Raw genomic sequence first — 27,507 nt, 5'->3', positions numbered from 1 at the left:
TTCTACCAAGCCATTCCAAACTCCAGCCTCATACCAAGCCATTCCAAACTCCAGCCTCATCCAATATGCCAACGATTCTACCATTATCTGCTCCCCCCTTCTATCCCCACTCTAAATACGCTTACCCAAAGCGCTTTCTCCCCTACTGAGCAGGGGGTGCTAGACAACCATCTGGCTTTTAATGCAACCGAAACTAAACGTGTGTTATTCACCGCCTCCAAAACCTCCTTCCTAGATAACACTCATTCATAATCACCAGCAAAAATAATACTCCCCTAGAAATAGTCTCTGGCACTAAACTACTAGGAGTACTCATAGATGATAAACTAAAATTCGACAAACATCTACAAGTTGTTGCGTCTTTCAGCTTTTCCCGGTTAGGGGTCGCCACAGTGGAACTCCGGTCCACTAATGATTGGTAGTTGATTTTTACGTGCCGAGTTACCAGCCCTGACGCACAACCTTCAACAAAGGTACGCCCATTCACGCATGTCTCCACGCAGAAGACTCTCTAGCTGAGAATCGAACCGGACAGCATCTTACTCTGAGGCGACAACGCTACCGCAGCACCACCACTGCGAATATAAAAAAAAAACTACAAAAAACTTGGTATGTTATACCACCATAATCATTATCTTTCTCCTTCTACCAGGCTCATACTAGCCAATACTTATCCCACAAAATCCCTCCTATATGGTGCATCTATCCTCACCAACCTGCAATCCTCACTCAAAACAAAACTCTCTTCTTGCTGTAACAAGATATCAAAATTTGCGGCAGGTCACAAAGCCATTTCTCACCATTATAATTCTCTTCACCAACTAAACTGGCTTGAGCTACCTAACCTCCTCACTTATACCAAACTCGTCCAAGCACATAAACTCATTTACAACCCCTCTCTTTGTCCCTCCCTAACCACTACCTTTGAAATGCATTAACCAGAATGACGTCTGAGATCTAATTCCCTAAAACGAATTAAATTGCACAAACCCACACGTTCAACTGGGAATCACCTAATGTCCTCACTTGCATGCCTCTGGAATTCTCTACCATCTCCTATCCGCATCACCAGCAATCTTTCCTCATTTAAAACCTTGCTGCACTCACACCTAACTTCACAATGGAAGTGCTCCTGCTCCCACCCTACCTAATCCTTCTAATACCACTTCCTACTCTCCTACAACTAAATGTACCATCACTGCCTCCTATAGTTCCACAGCTCTATTGAACTATTTGAACAACTACTTAACAGTTATTTTTTTTAAAGTGTTTAATGCTGTTTAATGAACTATACTGATGTATTCTATCATTGTTAACCTTTTCTTATCATATTTACTTTACATTCCTGTGAGATAATCTGATAATCTGTAATGTATATGTGCAATGTATACTACGTATTTGTATTTTTCTGGAGCTTTTCTCCCCATGACTCCATTGAAAATGGGCTCCTTGTGGATCAATGGACTATCCTGGCAAACAAACAAATAAACAAATATGCTCTGGTGGGTAGAATTTTATACCTGTAATAGCAAGGGTCTGGCCCTCCTCCTTCATAACTGTTAGATGCTCTCAGACTTCAGGTCTATATATGAAGGGGTTATCTAGAAAGACTGCTCTGGTATTTTCAGTGAACTGGGTTTATCAGTCAGTGGTACCGGTGTATACCAATGTAAGATCCTGCTGCTCTGACTGCATCTTCTGCTGCACTGCACACTACACGGAACACAAGGCTGCCTAGGCTGAAGGATGCAGTAGTCTGGGTCCGGATTTTGTCCTCTCAGTTGATCCTAAAGTACCCCTCCACCACACCTCACCTATTTCCCATGTCTCTTCCTAAATAATACCAAGAGGGGTAACTAGTTTAATGCTGTATGGATAGAATGATGGATACAAGCATACCATTTCTAAATATGTACATTACTCTGGACTCCTTGTCTAGTGGACAAACAGCTGTGATCTAGAAAATGGTAGCCTCATGGAGGGACTATGGATATAGTAGTATCTAGTTTGGGAGTCTCTGCCCAAACACTGCACTTCACTTGTGGATAGAAAGCATGGTCTATGTGACACTTTGTCTGGGTTCTTCTTCTTGGGAGGTAAAGCAGCAGACCCGTTGTAATCTATACTAGGGAGAATGAATGAGGTCAGACCCGCTCCATGCATCATGTGTGAATATTCCCCAGATTTAGGGTCATCAGGGGAAGGAGGAAGTGAGCTGTCCCTTTCCTCGTCATCAAGGTTGCCATAAGAGGTTTTAAAGGATGTTCTGGATGCCTGGTTTTGGCAAGAGCTTCATAGTCCATTAAAGTTCCTGGTGAGGACCCCCGCCCAAAGACCATTTGTGTAGAAAAGACCACCAGTGGCAGACTGGGAAACACAACATAAAAAAAAAAGTGATGCTGGTAATTGTGGGGAGTTGAATGAAATATTCTGCAGCCAGTGAGACAAAACTAGCAGTGGAGGTACTGGTACCAGTCAAACAAGCACTAGGGAAGAGTGTCTCATAAAAAATATAGAACTTGCTCTGGTGCCCTTATCCAGAGTGGTCAGGTGAGGTGCTGTTTTGATCTTCTGACCTCATACCTGCAAACAGTTGACAGATATGCGTTTCAGGCTTTAAAGCAATAGAAGTGGCATGAATGACTAAAGTAACAGGAGAAGGAGATAGCACCACAATAGTAAAATGGATTGTTATAGCATCCCCAAAGACTGACCAGCTTGACAATTAACTTGGGGCAAGTCTGCTCTTGATCCCTACAGGACATAGCAGAATCAGTCTCCTCTGTCTCAGAAACTGGAGTCATCATCTAAAATGAATCCCACTTCTTTATGAAGACAGCTTTCTTAAATTTCTTCTTAGAAGGTACAGGTTTAGCAGACTTTCTAATAGTCAAGCAGCTTTTGGTCACTCTCCCCTATTAGTATGTCCGAATGGCAGATACAGCTTGCAACAGCTTTTTCCCCTCCTTTCTGTTATTTTGTTAAATCTTATGGAAACAGTACCCTGAAAATTACTGTGACATTATCTAAATATTAACAGCAAAGGGTGTGCCCACAGGAGTGCAAAACAGCCCAAACACATGCACACTTTTTGAATAACTGAGGAGACATCTTAAGGACATGTTCTAGGCACAACTGCACAGAAGAAAAGAATGAAAATAAAATTTCTGAAGTGGCACAAAACTATTAAATCACAAGGTGGATATAGAAATGAAGATGACATATTAAGGTTGACATACTTGCAAAGTGAAACAGCACAACACTGCAAAACAGTATCCATTGAAATGGATGGGAACTTTAAATGGCCTTGGTTTGATGTTAGCACCAATTTCTATGGGCCAGTTGCTATTGAAGACTGCTTAAGAGTCCCAGTGACAGAACCAGTACTTTCCACCTCACATTTAGTAATAGCTCCAGCTCTCAAAACATTTGCTACTTTTGGACCACCAGGGACAGTGAGGAGTGATAAAGATCCACATTTTAACAGCCATCAATTTAAAAAATATGTGTGAATACCAAGGAATTACACACAGGAAGGCAACTCCACTTTTGCCAAGAGGCAATGGGCTAATGGAGTGCTTTAGCTAGCAAAACAATGAGAATGAACACATCCAAAGGTATTCCCTGGAAACAGCAAATACACAGTATGATAAAAATATAAGTATTCATTTGACTGTTGCATCTATACTACATAAATCTGCTGTTAAAACAAAAAATGTCAGAAGTAACACATCTTAGATAAACAGGCTAGACGGAGGGCAACACGACAGAGCATGCTGATGCAGGAAGAGCTAAGGATAACTTTTCAAAAAAGGAAAAACACTTGTCAGTATGAAGTGAGAACACACAAGGATTTCACTTTACTCAGCAGAGAACTCTTAACAAAAGTGAAATAAAAAGCCCAGTGATTGCTGTGACAAATGGCAAAAGGAAAGTTGTGCAAAATCTTACCATAACCATAGATGTCCTTTCTCTTCACTGCTGCAGTATTCTTCACTTGAGGGATACCTCTCTGCTAGGAGGTGATGCGATGTCGGCCTGTATACAAAAGTCTTTACTGTAGGGTACGTGGTACGTCATGTGTAGGCTGCAGTCGGACGTAGGCTATAAAAGGGATGTATGCACGTACCATCCACTGAACTGAATGCCTCAGGAGGGATGCCAGACTAAGGATTTGAGTGGTCAGAACATCCAAAGAAAAGTAAGAGTTCAGTGGAGAAGTCGGGAGGGACATAATACTGCAGCAGTGAAGAGAAGGACATCAATGGTTATAGAAAGATTTTACACAACTTTCCTATGTCCTTCTGTTCACTTGCTGCAGTATTCTTCACTTGAGAGAGAGTGCCAAAGTTCAAGAAGGAAGGGAGGAAGAAGGAGCAGAGGAGCACTCAATGAAGCCATGTAAAATGTCTTTAGCAAAACCGGTTCTGGATTTGGAAACAGCAACCAGTTTGTAGTGTTTGGTAAAGGTATGAATACTAGACCAAGAGGCTGCTTCAAGGATGGCACTGTTATCCAATCCTTTGAAGAATACCTTGGATGAACCCATAGCTCTGGTGGAATGGCCATTCACTGGTGAGGGAAGGTTCCACCCATGGAGCGTGTAGCAAAAGGGAGTAGTCTTCAATATCCAAGAAGAAACTTGGAGGCAGGCAGACCCAGATCCCCGGGATGAAAGTTAACGAAAAGTTGATCAGATTTCCTGAGTTTTAGTCTTATCCAGGTAAAATCTCAGTTGTCTATGAACATCCAAGGAGTGCAGGATATTCTCACTGTGGTTTTGTGGAGAAGGTGGGCAGCTGAATGGTTTAGTTAAGAAACAGCTCATTAACCACTTTAGGCATAAAGAAGAGGTTACTTCTGAAGGATACCCTGTTCTTATGGAAGACCAAGAAGGGGGAACAGCCACGAGGGCTTAAAGCTCTGACACCCTTCTAGCTGAAGTCAGGACCACTAGCAAAACCGTTTTCCAAGAGCAATGCTTAAGAGAGACTGAAGAAGTGGGCTCGGGGAGGGGGGGGGTCAATTTCTCTAGAACAAAAGTACAGTCCCAAGAAGGAGGGACAGGTTTCCTGGGAGGCCTAATGTGGAGGACGCCTTTAAGAAATTCTTTCACCTCAAACCTGGATGTTAGAGGGGGAGATAAAGGCAGGCAAGCTGAACTAGCTGACATGTCAGCTTTAACTGAACAGTAAGCCAAGCCAGCAGAGAGCAATTCACACAATCAGGACAGAACCACTGGGATTTCCACTGCCTGTGGGTCTTGGTTCTTAGGAAGACACCATAGTGAAAATAGTTTCCATTTGGAAATGTAAGATTTCCTAGTACTGGGTTTTCTGGCCTCCTGCAAAACCATGAGCATATCCTCCGCACTGAGCAATCACTGGAGCTAGACATTTTGTAAAAACTCCCAGGGCTGTAGAGGCCAAAAGGCAAGGCAGAGAATTGAAAATGCCAGAAACCCACAAAAAATGGAAATATTTTCTGTACCTGGGGTGAACTGGGATGTGGAGGTAAGCATCTTTTATGTCTAGACAGGCCACAAATCCCTGTGGGAGCAGCAGAGGGAAAAGGTTTTGGAGAATTAGCATTATGAAGGAGGGAACCTTTAAGAATGTGTTGAGGTGTGATAAGTCCAAGACTGGCCTCCAGGGACCATCCTTTCTGGATACTAAGAATATTCTCGAGTAAAATCCTTTCCCTCTGGTGGTACAGGGAACTTTTTGAATGGACTCCTGTTGCCACAACTCTGACAGGAGCTTTGGAAAGAGTCTATTTGGTCTTGGGAGAGGTTGGGGAATGCCCCTAAAGGTGGAGGTGGATCCTTTTTTGATTATGGAGAGGACCCAACTATCTTGGGTGATACTTTCCCAGGTCTTGAAAGCATTTGAGAGGCGAAGGGAGAGAGGAGGAAATGGGACGTTTGCGGGGTAGTCACAGACTCCCTGCTGTCAAGAAAGGGCTTTTTTGTTGGGAGGAAGCCTGAGGAGTCCTAGACCCTCTGTGGTCTCTTACCTCCTTTGGAAGCTTTACTGGAGTTGTGCCGAGAGCATCTGTGAACAAAGACAGGCTTTGAAGGGAAGTTCCTATGGAAACTATGAACAGGAGAGACTAGAATATGTTTCAACTCCTTAAGTTCTTTAGAATTTTCCTGCAGGGATTTAAAAAGTAAAGCAGCAGCTGGACCACACAAGGCTGTACTGTCCAGTGGGGTATCCGTTAATTTTGACTTGAAGTTGTGCCATAGTGGCTGAAGTCTAAGCCAGGAGAATCTTCTAAGGACTGACCTGGTTGCAGCTGCCCTAGCACAAACCTCAGCAGCATCATAGCTGCATTTGATGGAATGTCTTGCCATTGGGAAGAAGCTCCTAAGAGACAGAGGGACAAGTTTTTACCCTCAGAGTCCGGAAGGTCTGAAATAGCAGAAGATGCATGGGACAGCAGTTCTAAGGAGTATTTTGTCATATGTGTCCGATAATTGATGGCCCTGAAAGCCAAAGTGGCTGAAGTATAGGCCTTTTTCAGTAGTCTTTCAATGGTTCTACTCTCCTTGTCCAAAGGGAGTAAGGAAGTGGAAGGGAGCATTCCAGAAGGTTTATCAGTTGCAACAGAAATGACTGCTGGATCTGCAGCAGGGCATCTAAAGAGGAATTTAAAGTCCTCAGGATCTTTACAGAAGCGATCTGGCTTCTTGGGGGCTGCAGCCTGAGAATCTGGCATTTAGGAGGCATTATTAAAAGGCATCTAAAAAGGCTGGATGCATTGGTGGCACTGCAGAAGAGCTGGGTAGGTCAACTTGCAGGAGTTGGTAGTACCTTTTTTGGACATCAGAAATTTAGGAAGTATCCCACTTAAAATTATTCTCCTATTTTCAGGAGGGTTTCCCCAAATGAAATTTCTTCCATGGGGGATTCTGCACCCAGACTCCTCTTCAGGAGAGATATATTCCTGAGGAGAGGGAATTTATGTAGCATAGTCCATGGATTCTTCTTTGCCCAAAGAGAATTCATCAGAACAGTCACTGTCCCTAATCCTTTTCTGAGAAGGATGAGAGGCTGGAGTAGGGGTAGGCTGAGAGGAAGGCTACTTGAGTCCCATGAAGGCCTGAAACTGGCAGGCCTTCTCACAGAGCCCATCTGCAAGGGCCTCATTAGGAATACATGGATGCTTTGCCTTTTGTCTTTTCTTAGCAGGAGACACTATTTTATGCAACGTCAGAGGACCAGATAAAGGCCTGTATTCAAAGGTTTCAGGCTCGATGTCTTCGGTCGCTAAAGTGAGTGTTAACCCCCTAGGGCCCTCAATACATTTCAGCCTTGGTTCCCCCTCAATGTCCTGACTGGACGTCTGTTCCATCTCCAGAGACATGCTCGCGGCTGAAGTCAAGGCAACCTCAGAACTGGGCTTGGCCTGTGACTCCATTGCCAGAAGTCGGACATGCTTCCAGGCTGACAAACACCTTGGGGGATACATTAGATGGCAGAGGTGCAGCAGAAGGCACAGGCAAAAGATTTCTGGGCTTTGTGCTTCGATGGCTCAGTGTCAGACCTCAAAGTACTTTGGATGTGCTTAGTTAATAGTTTAAGCCAAATAGTTTTGGATGCAAAACCCTTAGTAATGAGATGTGCCACATAGGACTTTCTAACCACAGTGGCAATGTGGGGGTCAAAAGAGAGGTTGCTGTCAACCTGTGTTCTCAGATCTCTTATACCACCTTCTGTGTTCAGTGGACTACCATCGATGTGGTAATTCATGGGAACTGGGTTTTTCCCAAAGGGGATTATGACACATTGTTTTGGCACTGAGCTTAAGGCCATGGTTCTGACACCAGTCTTTGGTCTCAGTGAGGCCTTTCTGTAGGATAACATGCCTTGGGAAGTTAATAATGGCTCCCAACTTGCAATAGTCTGCGGGCTTTGTCAGATGGAGTCCCTTCATGTTGGCCTGGACTTCTGAGAAGAAGATACCAAACAGCAGAGGACCCAGGACCGATCCCTGTGGGACTCCACTTGTAACTGGTAGGCAGTCTGACTTGGAGTCAGCTACTTTCACACTGTGGGTTCTGTGAGCCAGTTTGCAACCCACCTAGTGATATAGGGGTTGATGCCTAGCTTCCTGAATGGGGAATGGTATCAAAGGCCTCGGCCAGATCAAAGTAGGCTGTATGAACCACCTTGTCTTCATCCACAGCTCTGGTGACGGACTCAAAGAAGTCGACCAAACTGAGCAGGCATGATCTACCCTTCACAAAACCAAACTGTGTGGGATCCAGAGTTTGGAGATTCCCTATATCCTTGCTTATTAGGTCCATGATGATGCGTTCCACAGCTTTGCATATCAGACTTGTCAGGCTAATGGGGCGATAGCTCCTAGGGTCTGTAGTCGCTCCTCCTTTGTGGAAAGGGATGACTGTAGCAATGGGCCATTCAGTAGGGACAAAGCCTGAGGCGAGGCTGTGAGGTGCCAGTTCACTCTGTAGTTCATGTAGAAAACAGCCAGGGATATTGTCAGTTCCCATAGAAGCTGTATTCTTGGCCTTGGACAGTGTTATTTTAATCTGTGCAGCAGTAGTACTGGGTGCCTGGCAATCTACTGGTATTGTGATTGGTCCTTTTGGGGGAGGAGTAAAGCTGGCACTGAATCTGTCGGCCAGTATATTGGCAATATCTGTTGGCTCCATATAGGAGGTACCATTCTGCAGCAGCTCAGAGCAAATCTGGGTATTGCCTTGGAGATTCTTTGCATAACTATAGAAGTCCTTCTGGTTGTCTTTACTATCTGCTGCAATTCTGTTTTCATAGCTAGCTTTAGAGGATTTGATGAGGGATCTCAACTTTTTGTTGAGGCGGATAAGGGAGTTTTTTCAGTCTTCGGACTTCACCTTATTTCGCATCAGTTTCCTCCTTCTGTTGTAGAGTTTGTTTATGCCAGGGGACCACCAGATTGGCTTCCTTTTTTGGAGGAGAGCATCTTGGTTCTATTGGGTATGGCAAGATCCATGCATTTGTGTACATGCTCAGTGATACTTTTGCGAGATTAAATCAAGCCCCTACCTGATTTTGTGAGATTAGATCAAGCCCCTACCTGATCTTGCTGAATAAGAGTAGACTGGATATGGCGCTAGCAGTCTGTTATCCTCATAGTCATTGGGAGTTTGTAATTGGCTCACTGCACAAGCAACAGACAGACCCTGAAAACGACAAAGCAGAAAGTCAGTCCAGGAAGCTGATGTTCCTGAAATGAGCATGAAGGGAATTATGTGGCCATTTCCAAATGGCCAGTAACGGATACTGCTATTCTCTAACAAAAATCAGAACTTCCATCTAAAAGACAATTCTATAAAGATTTATTTGTTTTGGGTTGGGAGGGTGGCCTAATGGTTAAGGTGTTTGCCTTACCAACACAAGGTGCAGGGTTTGAACCTCACAAGGGATAATTGGCTAGGCTTAAAATGGCTCACAAGGGCAGTTAGCTTAGTACTAATCTATGAACCTACGGACCTATGGAAGTTGGAATAGTCAGCCCACAGTTGGCAGACAAATATCTTCCACTGCCATCATCCTCCTTTGCTGTTCCTAGCTGCAAAACATGCCCATCAAAAGACTGTCCTTCTCCACTGATGTATCCTGATGCCTGGAGGCTGGTAGACAGTGTCCAGCCATCAGCTGACAGAATATCCTACCTGCAGCCTGACTGCCAATGTACTTACTTTCTCCACTGTCACATTCAACCTTGTTCACCCATTACAATACAGGGCATGCGTTATCTTACATAAATCAGTCACCCCCTCCCTCTTTCCAGTACTTTCATCATATATCCTCCAGTGCTGGACCTCTTAACCTCAGCTTCACACCAGTTCTTGCCTTTTCCAAGCTACCTTCTAGTCTACTTTGTTCCCCTCTTTAGTCCTGCATTATCAACACTTCACATCTTCTCTTTAGGCACCCACCCTCGGCTCCAGTGTCTCTGTCTGTCTGTTCCTAATTAGTTGTATTATTTTTATTACTCACCCATTTCTTCTTTACCAACTGTTTTCTTCCTGCCTCCTCTTCTATTTCCTATTGTTTCCATCCACCTGTCCTCCCTTTACCACCCAACCCTTGCCTTTTACTGAATTCCTCAACTCCTCTATTCCCTCTCTCATCAGCTCCTTACTTCTCTACCCATTGTTTTGACTTTTTCCTGTTCCCATCCACCCCACCACTCTTTCTCTGGTTCTTACATGTACCACCCTTGGGGTCCATCCAGCACTGGACCCTTCCATCCATGTACTACTGCTGCATGACCCTGTTAAACACCTGCCCATACTGTCTGATTCTCTGATGGCCACTTCCTACTCTCATCTCATACACTACATTTCAGAGTTCTTCAGCTTCCCAATTCAACTTACCCATCTTCCCACATGCCACACAATCTGGCCCTCCCAGCAAGTCCATTAAAAACACTGCCAGCCCACACCTGAAAACACCTCATCGCCCTGCTCTTTCCGTCTTCTCCAGCCTCTGCTACCCATATCATAGGTTAGTAGCCTACCTCAATGACAGTGAAAAAGTGCTGGCGATGGTAGTTCTCCAGGGACCCAGTGGGTTTGACACTCAGTCTATCACTTTTTTGTATCCTTTCCTGTCTGTGGTTAATTAACTTACTGGAAATGTTATGTTTAACCTGCACTACAAGTGCTTTCTGTGCTTATTTGATGGATTAGGTCCTAAATGGACTTGCTTATGTGGTTCTGTTTGTCTGATACAGTTTTGCCTTCTCTGCTATTTATTTATTTTGTTTTTATTGACTGGGAAAGTCAGGTTGGGCATTAAAGAAAGAAACAAAAGTGCAGCTCTGGTACTGGAAGAAAACAGTAGCTAATAACAGCAAAACAACCAGTAAAGCAGCTACCAAACTGAAAACTTGTCAAACAATATGTTTAATACCAAAAGTAGGTTAAAAACATCCACAGTTTAGCACTTTTGTCTGTAACAGGATGGGCATTAAAAAAAATAAATAAAAATAAAAAAATTCAGCAGAGGCCCAGGCAGAAAAGCTCCACAATGAAATCACGTGTTACATAATGATAAATCATTTTTAGTCTGTTAAGACGCTTTCCTACTTTTACTGCGCTAATTTTTCATTTCAAGACAATGTATTTGTGCACAGTCATACAAAACTTTTAAATGCAGTGGTAGACTTTACAAATGTAAGTAAATAGTCTGAGCTAGTTAGTGTGGCGGAAAAGGGCTCAAGAGGGTATGCATATTTGTGGTCTAGCTGACCTATCTACATGCAGCGTCATTACCACTGGAATTCCTGACTGACTAGAAAAAGCTGGTTCCTGACAGCCCGTTCACCTCTTCATAGAACTCCCTACAAGCTGCACTCCTATCCCTCTTTTGTGCTGAACTAACATCCAATGGAATCTATTCCCAGAAACACAGTAGCAGTCTGATCTTTGTCAATCTATAGGGAATCTGGACTCATGTGCCTGCAAATTAAACTTAATTCACATAGCTACCCTCCACCAGGGTGATGTTACCAGGCTACTTTCTTCCCTAGCACAGGATTCACTCAAAAAATAGCCACGTGTGGCTTTTTGGCCTAAAATACCTTTATTTTTTTACCTTTCTGCCTTTCTTCTGTCTGAGCTTCCTCCGGACAGCATTCTCTCTGCAGTTCCCTGCTCAACTTTCTCTCAAAATGCTTAGGTGATTCAGTACAAATGAAATCTTGACACTACAGTAATGATACAGACATTCACAGTCCAGTAAAGCAGCATTCTACTCACAGAATACTGTCAAGTACATAAATAAGGAATTCTTCTTCTTCTTTCGGCTTTTCCCGGTTAGGGGTCACCACAGTGGATCACCTGTCCGCTCATGATTGGCAGTGGAGTTTTACTGTGTCGAGTTGGCAGCCCGGCGCCCAACCTTCCACAGAAGGCACACGCATGCATGCACTCACGCCTAGGGCCAATTTAGAGTGTGCAATCCACCTACAGCATGTTTTTGGGATGTGGGAGGAAACCGGAGCACCTGGAGGAAACCCACGCGACCACAGGGAGGACATGCAGACTACACAGAAGGCACCCCAACTGAGAAATGAACCAGATAACCTCTTGCTGTGAGGTGGCAACACTAACTGCTGCACCACCGTGGCTGCCCCAAGTACATAAATAAGGAATATTTCTAACAAATTCCATCAATATCAACGAATCTTTTTTCTTTCCTAGTCAGCCACAAGCTTTCAGGGTTCCACGAGGAGCTGTGGCGGAGGAGGAAGCAGTCTACAGTGATACCCCATGCGTTACTCTGCTGGGTAAGTCCATTACCACTGGTGAAACTGGCAGGCTCAGTGGATTACCACCAAAACAAGAGGGAAAGTAAATGAGCCGATTCTGCCATAATACTAGCCTCTCCACCTTGTGTATTCTTGTGCCTGCTTATGCAGTGAGGTCATTCTTGCCCAACCCCTTCCACCCACAAGTGCTCATGATACAGCAGCTTTCAGTCCATGACAGCTCAAACCATTATCATGCACCAGGGCATTCAACTTTCATTCTACCCAGAAAAGGGCAAGCAGCCACTGCCTCTTCGATCTTCCCGTCACAGCCTCTTTGATCTTCCCTCTCTCGGTCAGCTAATACATTACCCACAATGCTAGTCAAATCAGGATTATCTGGACTGTGATCTAAGATTCGCCCATCTAAGCCACAAAACCACCAATGTATCCTTTTAAACCCTCCAAACATTCTATCCATACCAAAAACTGCTATCATCCTTTTTATATCATCTCTTTTCTCCTACCTTACACCTTCCCCCAACCACGCTATCAACTTTCCTATTCCTCTTATTGCTACTTATTAAAAACTCAAAACTCTGGTGCTACTACTTTATGCCACCCATTTTTCCACCCCTTGTACATTAAGGAACACACACAAAAAAAAAAAAAACTTTTTTACTTGCCCATGCTGTGTGCAAACCTTTGCTGCTAGATAAGAAACTAGCTTACATTAATCCTGTTCAAAAATCCTCTTTATTTGCTCACCTAATAGAAATTTTACAACAAAACTGTTTCATCTCTTTCCAACTTTTCAATTAATTTTTTTTCTTTTCTCCCCATCTCCTTCATTATTTCCTCGTGTTAAACTAAGAAACATAGAACAATCTTCTTTATTTACCTTACTTAGCTACTGAACTAATGGATTACTGAATTTTCTTTTAATTATGTTACTATTATAATACAGTTATGCCTCACAGCAAGAGGTTCTCCGGTTTGATTCTCGGCTGGAGTGCCTTCTGTGCAGAGTCTGCATGTCCTCCCTGTGGTCGCGTGTGTTTCCTCCAGGTGCTCCGGTTTCCTCCCACATCCCAAAGACATGCTGTAGGTGGATTGGACACACTAAATTGGCCCTAGGCGTGAGTGCATGCGTGTGTGCGCCTTCTGTGGAAGGTTGGGCGCCGGGTTGGCAACTCAACACTGTAAAACTCCACTGCCAATCATAAGCGGACATGTAATCAGCTGTGGCGACCCCTAACTGGGAAAAGCCGAAAGGAGAAGAAGAAGATTTTTATAATACAGTTAACTATACAAGTGATTGTCTTTTGGCCGAGGTTATGGCGGAAAAAGGTCCTCAGCCAAGCACATTCATCAGACAACAAATGATAAATAACCGTTGTACTCATCATTGCAACTCACTGACTACTTTGGAAATGATAAATGACTCCGTCAGAAACAGACTTCAATCATTTAAAACGGTCAGACTGCACCTTTATGATCTTTATTGGGAAAGCACCATAAAGAGAAATAAATGCAATTAATGTTGTTGTGTCTTTCGGCTTTTCCCGGTTAGGGGTCACCACAGCGGAACTCTGGTCAGCTAATGATTGGCAGTAGATTTTTACGTGCCGAGTTGCCAGCCCTGATGCACAACCTTCAACGAAGGTACGGCCATTCATGCACGTCTCCACACAGAAGACGCTCTAGCTGAGAATCGAACAGGACAACGTCTTACTGTGAGGCAACAACGCTACCGCAGCACCACCACCGTAGTCCCAAATAAATGCAATTAATACTCACTGAAAATACAGCACTAATTTACAAACACTGTAATTACTCAAGTAAGAATTATGTTTTAAAAACATGACTATCATTCTTACAGAATATTCTACTCCTGTGAACAGCACTTTTGGAAAACAAAAAAGTTTAAAAAAAAAAGAAAACGGAGAAAGATAAAGCCAAGAAACCACATGTATTTGCAGTCAAACTGTCTGATCAATGAAAAGCAACTTTTGTTCACCTCTGCCAGTTTTAAATTATGGGAAAAGAAGTGTGTACAGTGTGCAAAATTTTATAACAGCTACAAGTACGTAAAGTATTTGCACATTTCTAAATCTGGAACATGGTATGAAGGCTGATGGGACCAAATACTTACAAGTTATTTCCCAGTACTGTTGTCTTCCTTGCACCCAAATAAGCCATCAAGCTTGGATCAGAGTACTCATCCCCCACCATCGTTGGTCCAGTTTCCTAAACAAAATAGTTTTAATAAATTAAGTTTAACAGCTACATTACAAGCTAATTTCAGAAAGACCGCACAGCACATGACTCTCCATACATTTCATAACTTATTTACTTAAGTTTAACATTTAAATCTGTTTATTAAATTATCTCCTTCCCTTCTCAGAGTCTAGACAACCTATTAATTCAATGGCCCCACCAAGGTAATTAATGAATGCAAGTACATGCCTGTCCACTGCTGACTCATGCTCCACAAAGCCAACCCTGCTCTTGTAAGTCAGAAAAATGCACAAACTTTGAATGTGTCAATGTATAACAAATACCCTAAAGTACTGACATGCGTCTGGTTATCATGAGAAGTAGTAGTGGAGGACAGACAGGCCTGGTATGCTAAAGTACTCCAGAAGATGAAAAGTTGAAATGGACTAAACAACCACCACCTCCAGATGACGAAAAGTTGAAATGGACTAAGCAACCACCACCTCCAGATGATGAAAAGTTGAAATGGACTCAACAGTAACAATATAATTTGGTAATTTTTGACAAGTAGTAACTGAAAAATGTTATAGATAGTCCTCTGCTGCACAATTAATACACAAGTCATGCAAAACTACTAGCAAACAAAGCAAAACGTGGTTACAAAAGTAAATGTTTTACAGGAAATGATAAAATGCATTAACAGTGAAACGAATTAGTGCGTACATCATTTATACAAACTAAGCTTGCAACAAACACTACCAGTATGACAAAATGAGATTAAAAACCTTCAAAAAAGGTTTCATTTTAGGGTTGGGGGGGAGAATGGGCACACACGGACAAGAATAAGTGTGACAAACAGGAAACGAACACTGACAGCAGAAGCAAGCACAGTACAGAGAAAGTTATATTCACTGGCTAAAAGGACAGGAAGGCATGCAAATATCAAAGCAGATGCTCTTGAAGCAGGCAAACAGTATAAAAAACATTCAAAACGTTGTATAAAGTCTCCTTCATGCTTGGAGAAATGTTTTTTTCTTTTGTTCTTTTTACATATTTTATTAATCAAATGGGCGGATTGGTTGAAGGACCCTTTTCGGACCAAACCAAAGCCAAACAGCAGTGATACTTTACAGAGAATGGCATACAAAGTTAAAGTACACAGCAAATGTATGACTTGTTTATAAAGTACACAGCAAATGTATGACTTGTGTATTAAGTTAAACTAACAGTATACAACATTTAGTTATATTATGTTGCAAACAGGATTTCTCCTTTGAGTTAAATATATCAGGTAGATAGTTTTAGTCAAGTCTGCATTTTCAATCACAGCCTACATATAGTTATAAAAACATTATTATCAGAGTCAAATTTTATTACAAAAAGGAATTAAAAGACAGGCAATGCTACAAAGTCAGAATTCATTATAATGACAGAGGAGATACAATGTCCCCACAGCTGACCAAGTGCAGACTTTCAAAGACTGAAAGGACTTGTGACACGAAAGGATGTAAAAAATGGATGGAGAGGCAGTAACACATGGCAGAAGAGAAACATGACTGTATTCATTCTTGCTGTGCTGTAATGTAAACACACAGTAGCACTGAACTGTACTTAACAGAAAATCTGAAAAACAAACTGTGGGATTCTAAATGTAATAATTAATTCTATTCTATTTATTAACTTCAGTTTGATAACCAGTTAAGTGGACTGATCAACAGACCCTTTTCAAACACAACCCAGACACTATGGTTCAAGACAAAAACAGAAAATTATACATACACTAAAGAATACACAGAGTTATATATAGTGAAGTACAATTAGAAATTCAAGTGATATTATTATTTATAGTATGCACAATTAAGATAGGCATTCAACCAGTGGTCATTTATTAAAAGTATGTCATCTATATAACCAGTGGTCATTTATTAAAAGTATGTCATCTATACAAGAAGGTTCTGACTACAGTGTGAGCTGCAAGAACTAGCCATTGTCACAGAAGCAAGAGTATTTGTTCTCCTTAAGCAGTTCTTTTTAGTTTGTTTCTAAATAAAAGTTGTGTCCCTTACTACCTCACTTCTGCAGGTAGCCGATTCTAAACAGCTAGTCCTAACCTCGAGAAAGCTTTTTCTCCTATGCAGGTTAAATGAGGTCTACAGAAGGTAATGCATTCTTCTTGGCTATCTCTAATTCAGTAGTTAGGCTGCTTGATTTATTTTGTTTTCAGGGCAGGGTAGGCGACAGTGTTCCATTTTAACACCTCGTAGATTTGACATCTAGCTCTGTCATTTACAGGTACACCTATGCAGAAGTTAGCAATGATGAGTTTGGCATTCTACAAGAAAAACAAAATCGGCAGATTTTATTTTATTTATTTTGACATTTGTTGACCGGGTTAGTCTGACAAGGCAACAGCCCTTTTTCAGCAGAGGCCTGAGGAGAAAGCTTCAGATATACAAGTAAAAAAAAGGTACATAAGTGAAATACTATGACCTAATAAAAACATAAAATAAAAGTAATTTCATACAAATTACAGACAAGAATTTAAGAAATACACTTAGGGTAAACTAACATTTATGCAAAGCAAGCCTATTGCTAGGAGTTAAGAGCAGAATTTAAATAGATGAAGGTAACAGAGAATGTGTTTGGAGGTAAAAGCTGGTAGAAATGTAGTATATCCTTGAGGGTAAGGCGAGATTAGGTGTACAAGAGGGGATTTTATTTATAGCAGTTTGTATTGGAATGTAAAGTTACAAGAGGGAGCCCATATCTGATTTTAGGGATAAGTACATTTTTAGCTAAAGTACTACAAGATGTAGGAGTAAGAAGGTGTGAGATTCTTTACCACAGTACAAGTTGTGCTGCCTAAGTACCACTACGATTGTCATGCGACTAATAATACTGTCAGTACGTTTGGTCAATGAAAGAGTAGGGTCCAAGGCAATCCCCAAGTATTTCTGCTCTGATTCTAATGGTAGTGGGTTCCCATCTGTAATAAGTAAATTTGGGGATTTAGGGAGCTAAATATCATGATGTTATACTCGGAGAAGGATTAGGATTAGGAGCATACTTTTATCTGTCCAGTGGCATAAACCTGTCAAGCTAGACTATAGCTTCTGTCAAAGGGTCAAAGTGTTATTATAAGATTCAAGCAGTATATCATCATCTGCATAAAAGGACCAAGTTGAGTTGGGGAGGGGGGTCTGTATTAGTTTGCAGAAAGCTTTTTTTCAGTGAACACCTTTCCATGAACCCCTATTCAGCAAAATTCACTTCCGCGATTTGCAGAATTTACTAAGGGCAAGGAAGTAGCTGACCAACTACACAACTTTGACTTTTCCTCACTGTAGTGTGCTCTGAATTTGTATATATAGTTAGGGGGTGGGGGCAAAGCCCCCCCACTAGGGTGGGCTTGATTTTGTTAGTTATGGGTTCCGTTATGCTGTCGGCAATTGTTTCCTTGCCCTTGGTAAATTCTGTGAATTGCAAACGTGAATTTTGCTGAATAGGGGTCAGAGGAATTGTTTGCTGAAAAAAAAAAAAAACTTTTGGCAACTAATATAGACCCAAGTTGGGGCAGGTCAGTGAATATATCACTGATGAATATGGGAAATAACAGTGATCCAAGGATGGATCCTTATGGGACTCCTACGGTAACAGTGCCTACAGAGGAAAGGCAGGTTTCCTAGATGCACTTGGAAAGCTCTGTTTTGGAGGTAACTTTCAAACCAAATAATCCATGTATATGTGTGTGTATATATATATATATATATATATATATATATATATATATATATATATATATATATCTTACATCAATTATTCCAAAATATGGGTAGTGTAAAAGGAGTATACTACATCTGATGGAGGTATCTGCAACTCTCTGGTTCCCACGAACCAGATGAGATCTCAGCTTTCTGGGTAATGTAATTACCAAAACAGTTAAAATTAACAATTTGGCAAAAAAAAAATTATATATATATATATATATATATATATCATTTTTTTCCCCCGCCAAACAGTTAATTTAACAGTTTGAATATTACATCACCAATTTACAATTGCTCACCTATATTACTCCAGCATTATTAGAGCTGGAGCCCAGAATGACATAACTGCCCCTGACTTCCTATGAATATTAATGTCATAAACATGGCTTACTGCATTTAGTCTTCCACATTTGGGACCAATATTTAAAACTTAATATTTTATTAAGGGTTCAAAACGCACTTTTGTTTTCATACAAAAAAGTGTTCGCAAGCATAAAAGATGCATGTAAAAACTTTTTCGTTTATTAGGTGGGAAACTTCCTTTTTTTCTTTTAAACATTATCTTTAAAAATTTGGGGTTCATGAACAGCCACACAGACAAAACTCTTAACATTGGATCCATGAACAGAGCTCTGCCAAGAAAAGGTAGGACTAAGTTTGCTGGTATTAGATCACCCAGTGGAAACATTTACCAGGCTGCTAACATTACCCTAAACCCACATAATGCACTACTCTTAACACAGCTCTCCAGTCTGGACCAAGCAAAAGAAATTAATGAAGCAGAAGGCAGAGAAATGGGAGGTGGGATACCTCCATGTAATGCTCTCCCAACAGAACCGATTTTGCAAACAGTACCAGTAGCTTTTGTATCTGACTTCAGAGAGCTCCAGATGCAGGAACAGTTAGGAGAGAGTCCCCAGCTCAACTGCCCCTGTGGCTGCTATTAAGGAACATTCCCTTAACTGTGGCCACAAATGAACTGGGTAATATAAGTCAGTAGCAGTGCAAATGCCCCAGTTACAGATTTTTTTTTTCACTCTGTAAAGGCTGTATGCTGAGGCGCTAACAGGTCTGTGAGTTTTATTAATAGACGTTTTTGGCAAACGTTCTGGTGTTTTGTGACAAATTAACTATCTGGGATTATCTGGCTTTTCTGGTTCTTTTTATCAATTTGTATTTGGACTGTGGTACTACAGAAAAAAAAAAACTACAGAGATTTGAGATGCATGCCTAGGCTTAAAAAAGGCCCTTGTGGTAATTAGCCTAATAAACACCTATGAACCTAAGGAGGCTGTGGCTGTACAGACAACTCTTTTAGGAACGTGCTTTAAGGCATCCTGAAACTGATTAGTCACAGCAAAAAAAAAAAAAAAAAAAATGCAACTTAAAAACTTATTTGGCGAGACAGTGTTTAGAAACCTTCTGCTTTTCAGTCTCTTAGCAAAAAATAGAGTTAATCATCCTTCCTTTTAGCTTTAGTTCTATTTAAAAGAAAAAAAATGAGCTGTCTGGGTGCATTCATGCAGTAAATATTCTCTAATCAATTACACTCCTAACAAAAGAAAACAAAGAAATAAACAACTGCTTTAAACTGGTTTCCATAGCTATTTATGAATGAGAAGGTAATAAAAAAGGCTTCTAGCTTATAGTTGCACCAGGCTGAAATAAGTCATTAAAACAAAATTTTATATATGATTAAAAAAATAATAATTCTGCAAAATCTACAGGTTTAGTGGGAGGAAGGGTAAGTTTCTCCAGCACAAAATACTGCAAGTGGGAAATTAATCCCTTTGTTGAATCTGCCATTCGACAATTTTAGCTGTCGCTATTACAAGATCGAGCTTTAGTTATTCGATTAACTAAAGCTTCGATGTTGTAATATAGATGCTTTTCATCTATAAGACACCAAATTACTATATTTGCAGGAGTAGTTTTGTGCACTTCAGTCCTAACAGTGTTCTTTCCACACCATGTAGAAAACATCCTTTTTGAATGCAGTTTTGGGAAAATTAGTTACTACAGGCTCAGCCAGCTTGACAGTTTCTTGCACAATGCAGAGCTCTTGATTGGTATGCTCAAGGGCCCGAGTCCTGGGACCACTAAACCTTGACTGCAGGAACCTCATGTGGTATCTCACATGTGGGACAGACACTAGTACTGAGGCTGGCATTAGTTCCAGAGCTCCAAGACACAGGGTCAACAAAGGAAGAACAGCTAACAACAGGAACAGAACCACAGGAAAAATATCCTCAATGCTCTCTAATGGTAAAAATGCCTATAACAAGTCTTGATACATTGGGAATTACCTGTGAAACACAACAGCTGGGATGAAGTTCAATGGGACTTTGCAAACATATTGAGCTTTATTCAAGAAGTGAAAAATATGGAGCAGACTCTGTATAAGGCTGAGTCAGCAGTCAGCCACCAGCAGCCAGTTGTTCAAATAGGTATATAGTTTTCTTCCTTGTAGAAGCAAGAGAGCAAGTATTAATGGCTTATTCTGTGAACACCCTTGTGGCGAAGCGATATCAAAAGGAAGGGTTATGAAAGTGAAATAACGGTCTCCTATCTGAAAGTGTAGTAATTGTTTTGGCTGCTTCCTGATCTTTATCGGCACAGAATACTCTTCAAGATCTGAACAGCACACTCATACTCCACTGGACAGTAAAGAGGGCAGACTGAAAAGTAGCCATATGAAAAATACTTTTTGGGAATGAAGGTTTTATGATGCTTAATTCTGATACGGGTTTGTTTTCTTTAGAACCAAAAGTAAACTGGAATCATATCAGAGTCCTTGTTGGTCTAAATGACCTCCAGGACCACATGCCACTTGAAAAACATCTACACCTTTTTCCTTATCATAGCTTTCTTTTGAGTTAGGACATACAGAGATAAGGAGAATTTAGCAAGACAGCCTTCATCCATCATTATCACATATCCACAGTGATGCTGAACCAAGATGGTGCATAGAAGGATTATCTTCTTTTAAACACCTCTATCCAGGAGTATTCAGGGTGGGAATCAGAACTGCTTGCTGCCTGCTCTGGGACAGCATGTGGTTCCCGGACATCCAGGAGAAGAGAAGAAACCTGCTTGTACCAAACAGACTCTTTCTGCTAGGCCTACTGATTTTGGTAGAATCATGAGCTCCGTCAACTCTTGTGTACTTATGAAAGATTATTGTGGGGACTGAAATTTCATACCACTAGCATTAAGGGTTTGCCTCTTTTCCTTTCAGGGAATCATTGCTTTTGAATACAAAAATCCAAGATCTTTTAAACAAACTTTATAAAGGACATCTTGATGTTCTTTCTAAGCAAATGTAATAAGGCCAGGCTAGAAGTGACAGCAAACAGCTACAGCAGGTCCTGCCACCCTGAATCCTATCCTTAACATCATATACCATTTCAGACCATCAGAGTACTAAATGTGAAAGCATTTCAAGCTGGAGCATTAGTTCTGCATAAGGTCACTGTCAGAAATCTCCTCCAGAATGTCATTCTGAAACTACAGCAGCTGCACGATATACATTAATGCTCTCAGAGGTAATATGTGGCAGACCATTGCATGCCTTCCGAGTCTGTCTACACCCCATGATTCCCTGTTTAGGAGATGGAAACTTGATGACTGAAGAGCAAGAGTTTCCTCTTCATGGATGCTGCCAATACAATGACATATGGAATTAAAGTCTTTGCTCACAAAAAACACTGTCTGGGTATCTCAGTCCACTTACCCAAAAACAGAAGCCATGGTATCACTGTGTTACAATGTGGGGTTAACTATATTCTGAAAGCTATGTGCAAAAGATGGGACCAGACAGAACTGTGTTATAGTGCTACATGCTTTCTGGTGTCTCCTTGGTGGTTCTGGCACACAAATGACTATCTTCCACTTTTCTGTGAGAGTTTCTGAGCTCTCCAAACTTGGGATCCTCTAGTGGAAGCCCTCTTTGATCACATGTCTTTGGAAAGAAATTCAAATTCCTGTGGTTCTCTCAAATTATTAAGTTTTTGCAGACAGTTCCTAGCCATTTTTTTTATTCACTGGAGATTCCAAAGTAAAAATATCTACACCTTTTTCAACAGACCAAAAACAGCAGCAGGAAAGTCAACAGGTCAACTGTGGTAATGAAAACATTAAAGGAGAGGGTGAAGATGCTTGATGAGGTGCAGGAGCTTGGACTTGTTAAAAACATGCACTGTAATTCAGAAGACTGTAGAATACAACATAAGGCCTGGTGGATGTGTTGAGAAAGAGATGCAGGGAAGACGTGGTAAACTGATATCTAGGCAGATATTTTGGGTAAGACCAGACTGTAGTACAGGTGCCCATGGACCAGGCATAGGAGAGACTGATGCTCATTTATGGACACTGAGTAGGACAGAAACTCAAGTCAGACATTTGGTGAAGGTATGGATTTCCAACTTTTATAATGCAACTATCAGCTTGCAAATAAATTCTGGAAGGTGAAGGGAGCCAAAATGGGCACAAAAGAGGGACAGGGTGTGTGTGAAGAAACTGAAAACACTTTCATCAAGCACTGTCATCTGTGTTAGTATGCCTGGCAGGAGATTTGTGCACATACTTAGATTAGCTTGCATTGTACACCAGCATGCCTGATTGTGAAAATGTTTAAACGGAGTGCTGTCACTTCTTTGATGCACTTTAACTTCACATGTTTGAGGACATTCTAAAGTACAAACTGTGGAGAATCAGCTGAGCAGTGAGTGATGTCATTGGAATGTTCCTTGTTGCTAAGAGACTTTAAATAGCTGATTGACAGAAAAATAATTATTTTATTTTTTTTATTTTTTTTTTTACAGTTGACTTATAATTTGAAATTAGGCAGTTGAGACTGCTGAAGACAGTTGACTGTGAAGCTGTGCAGTTTGTCAGTACACATTTGAGAATGCTGAAGACAGTTGTAACTGTGAAGCTGTGCAGTTTTGTCAAGTATTGAGCAGTCAGTTGACACCAAGAAAACTGGAAACTTGCCTTGGCCTTGCTATTATATCTTAAGAATACATCATCAACAGTATTTGTTTAGTTAGATCATGGCAGCGTAGTTTAGGAAAGAGTTCTTCTTGAATAATGGATTCCTATCCTGCAGTTTGATTTACATTTCTGGTGATTGAATTCTAATGTTTATTGAGAGTTACTGATTTTCATTTTTTGTAATAATTTTACTTATTAAATGTTTTCCTTATTTTACATTGTGGCCAGAAACCAGTGTTTTTCTTTAGAGATTAGAGAGTGCCTTCTACCCGTCTGATACTCCCCAGGTCACCCAGAGGCCTGGCTGTTCTGGTCATAGCTATCATTTATTTTGATAATTAATTAATTTTCATAACTGGACACTCCTTTTGAAGGGCATGAAGACCCTCTGATAGGTGGCAGCATTTCTGTATTTATTTTGGGAAAGCGACACAGCTGGAAATCTGTGTCAAGCTTTCTCAGAAGTGTTTGGATATGCGAGATTTAAAATTACCTGGAGTGTGAGTGTATCATAGGTCTTAAACTGGGACACTTTGCTTTGAAGTGTGCAATAAGAAAATACATTTGTGTGGACAGTGGTATACAGTCCAGTCTCAGCCTCAGAAACAAAACAGTGTGTGTTCCTTTTATGTTCTTAGGGGAAAATTGTGAAATATTACTTCTGTTTAAGTGACAGTCTCAAACTGGAGTCAGTAGTGAGAACTGAAACTCCTTAGTTACTGACCCAAGATAGTAAAGGACATCACATTAATTGGTGGCAGTCTGATGAGGTATAGCCTGATTTCACAGGGTGCCAATGCAGAGATGAGGCCTAAAGAAAACATGGGCTGAATGCTATTTGGGGCTCAATCCCCATCAGGGAAGGGATCAAATCTGCCTTAAATAACTGCCTTTATTAACTTCTCAGATGTGCAGCATGCTAATTTGGGGCACTTTTTGCTGGTCTTGTGAGACTCTACAGCATCCCTCTGTGAAGGTTTGTTATATTTGGAAGGTGCAGGCTTAGGAAATTTGGCAGAAGAGGAAGGGGGGGGTCCTTGTTCTATCCTTTACTACTTTTAGTTTCAAGTAATTCTAGAGGGTCTTTCTTTGGTGCCCTTTAAGGTGGACATTAAACCCAGTACAGATGGAACCACTCCTGGCTGTCACACAAAGCACCCAAAAGGTTAAACACTTTGTGTGTCCATCTGCAGGGAGAATGTGTGTCTTACGGATATTTATTGACAAAAGCAATGACTGCATGCAGAGCAAAGTCTGAAAAAGAAAGGAAATGTTTAGGGAAAAAATAAAAAAATATTAAATATTAGTATAAAAAATAGAACTGAGAATGAAGAAAATACTAAAGCTGCTGAATGGATCTCAAAACATTTATCTCATGACTAAACACTATAACCTTGATTCACTCAAGGCCATCCAGTGCGTTCTGAGGCTTAGGAAAGCATTAGCAGCCCATCATATAATTTCTGCCTGTTCTCACAGACAGACATCTTCAAAGTCAGGCAGCTGAACTAGTAAGCAAACTGGTGAAGCAAGAGTTCCTCCCTAACCCAATTCAAGTGCAATTTGGACAACTGAATGGGAAACCGGAAATTCATCCTTGGTTTGGCACCTACGTCTCCAATGGACAGAGGTAACCTATAAATGGTTCATTTCCCAGGCCCGTGCTTACACTTATCAAGGGTATCAGAACTTGTCAGAGATTTGGGATGCATGGCTAGGTTTAAAAAGGCCCTTGTGGTCGTTAGCCTAGTAAACACCTATGAACTAACATATCTACCTCTTAAGTCATAGTGAATGTGGTCCCACAAGTTCAGCATTGGGTCTCATTATATTCAGTCTACATAAAGGATAAAAATAAATTATCATAACCTGGCCACTATACGAAACAACTTACGGATACCAAAAGGACAGACTACAGAAACAATCAGCCCTTTCCTTCAGAAGATTTTCTAAACCTCCTGTGCTTGTGTACTTCCAAACAACTCTTAGAGACATTTGTACTCTCTCCCCTTCCTTGAGTACCCCAACAATCCAAACAAGTGCATATTCTCTTATGTAGTCTCCTTTTAAGTTTCTTGGACTATGGTTAGACCTTGCCTCCAGTTTCAACTGACACTCAATTTTTTCTAGTTAAAAAAAAAAAACTAAACTGTTAAAAATCTGCCACAGAAATGTATATGATTTAAATCACAACTATGAAGAGTCACCAAAAATAAAACATAACTATCAACTATGTAAATATTACAAAATAATTTAAATATGTTAATTTGCATGTGGATACATAATGTAAAGTACAGTTGTGTAAAATCTTACCAGGACAGAAAATGTCCTCCTCTTCACTGTTGCAGTATTCCAGACAGAAGGGACCTCCAGCCCAGGACAGCCCTTCACTCAGCCAGTATACCAAAGCCTAATGATCTTGTATGCACAGTATGTCACACCTGTGCTCCCTGCACAGAACATAGGGCATAAAAGGGAAGTACAGATGCAGCTACCCAGAACTGAACTGCCCCAGAAGAGAGCAATTCCCAAAGGACAAAGGAGTCCATGAGCATCCAAAAGAAAAAAAATGCAGCAGAAAAAGGGGAAACTCTCAGCCAGAAGGGAATCTAAAACAAAAACCAGAACAAACAAGAGGTGGATGGAATACTGCAATAGCGAAGAGAAGGATATCTCCTGCTATAGTAAGATTTTACACAACTGTACTATGTCCTTCTATAGCACTGTTACAGTATTATAAACAGAAAGGAGAGTAAAAATAGCTCATGAAACAGAACGGGAAGTAAAAGGCTGAAAAGCCCTCAACAGACCCATATAAATTGGTTCTAGCAAAAGCTGTTTTGGTCCTAGAAACCATATCTAACTTACAATGCTTAGCAAAGGTATGCAATGAAGACCAGGTAGTGGCTTCAAGGCTGGATTTGGTGTCCAACCCCTTGAAGAAGGCATCAGAAGAGGCAACAGCCCTAGTGGAATGAGCTCTAAACAGAAGTAGACAGGGGGTTGCCATGAAAAGTATAACAAAAGGAAATGGCCTTAGATATCCAAGAGGAGATGGTTTGCTTAGAAACAGCTAAACCCAATGTCCTGGGATGAAAAGAAACAAAAAGCTGATCAGACTTATGAATGACTTTAGTTTTATCCAAACAGTACCTCAGCTGTCTGCGCAAATCCAAGGTTTGCAGGACCCTGTCATTAGCAAACTGAGTAGAAGGGAAAAAGGAAGAAAGTTGTACCAACTGATTCAAGGACAACACATTTACTACCGTGGGCATAAAGGAAGGATTAGCACTCAACTTAGACATGCCATAACTTATCTTCACATCTCTTGTCCCTGTGAAAAAAAACAAAAAAGGAGGAATATCCACAAGGAACTGGAAGTTCGAAACATGCAGAAGTAACAGCCAGCAACAAAACAGTCTTCTATGTATGATATAGCAAAGATGCAGAATCTGCAGGCTTAAAAGGAGCCAGAGTCAATTTTTCCAAAACAAAATTAAAGTTTCAAGGAAGAGGAATAGGTTTCCTTGGAGGCCTAATATGCAGGACACATTTAAGAAATTGTATGACCTCAAAACAAGAAGCCAAAGGAGGATTCAAGTGCAGACAAGCAGAAATGGCTGACAAATGGGCCTTCACAAAATATTAGGACAGGCCAGACTGGAGATACTTACACAAATAAGAGAGGACCAAAAGGACCCCACTGAAAAAGGGTCCTGGTTACAAACAAGGCACCAGACAAAAAAATCTTTTCCATTTGGACAATTAAGATTTCCTGGTTGACAGCTGCCTTGTCCCCTGTAAAACCCTGAGCATGTCCTCGGAAAAAAATGTGCCTGAAAGGGATCAAAACCCTATTACCCACACTGTCAGCTGAAGGGTGGGCAAATAAAGATGGATGAGAGACTTCTTGCCCTGTGTGAGGAGATCCAACAGGTGAGGCTACTTGTGGAGATTGCCCCTCGCTACATGCATTAAGAGGAGGAACCAGTCCTGTTTTGGTCAAATGTGGGTCACTAGCAAGATTTTTGGGGAGACCAGCTGCATCTTCTGCAGGACTCCTGGAAGTAGAGGAAGAGGATGGAAAGCATAAAGAAACATCCCCTTCCAAGGAAAAGGAAAGAAATCCATCTTCAATGCCAGATGGCATGACACACTGGAAGAGAAGAGAGGAAACCAAGGCAAAAAGATCTACCTAAGGAATACCCCAACTATGGGCAATGTTCAGAAACATGTCTTTGTGAAGCATCCATTTGTG

The 27,507-nt window shown here is 41.1% G+C and overlaps 1 protein-coding gene across 1 annotated transcript in view; it reads right to left on the bottom strand.

The window, feature by feature from the left end:
- Window positions 1-27,507, bottom strand: part of GCHFR (GTP cyclohydrolase I feedback regulator) — a 142,180-nt gene that overhangs the window by 77,120 nt on the left and 37,553 nt on the right. The window contains exon 2 of the mRNA XM_044074189.1: window positions 14,423-14,517. Within this exon, the coding sequence (XP_043930124.1) occupies window positions 14,423-14,517 (95 nt within the window). The remainder of the gene's footprint in view (window positions 1-14,422; window positions 14,518-27,507) is intronic.

This window comes from Protopterus annectens, chromosome 6.part0, assembly GCF_019279795.1.
Source record: "Protopterus annectens isolate FY-2018-M chromosome 6.part0, PAN1.0, whole genome shotgun sequence".
Taxonomy (NCBI): Eukaryota; Metazoa; Chordata; order Ceratodontiformes; family Protopteridae; genus Protopterus; species Protopterus annectens.
The sequence above is the reverse complement of the archived record's forward strand: the minus strand, read 5'-3'. Positions and strand labels throughout refer to the sequence as shown.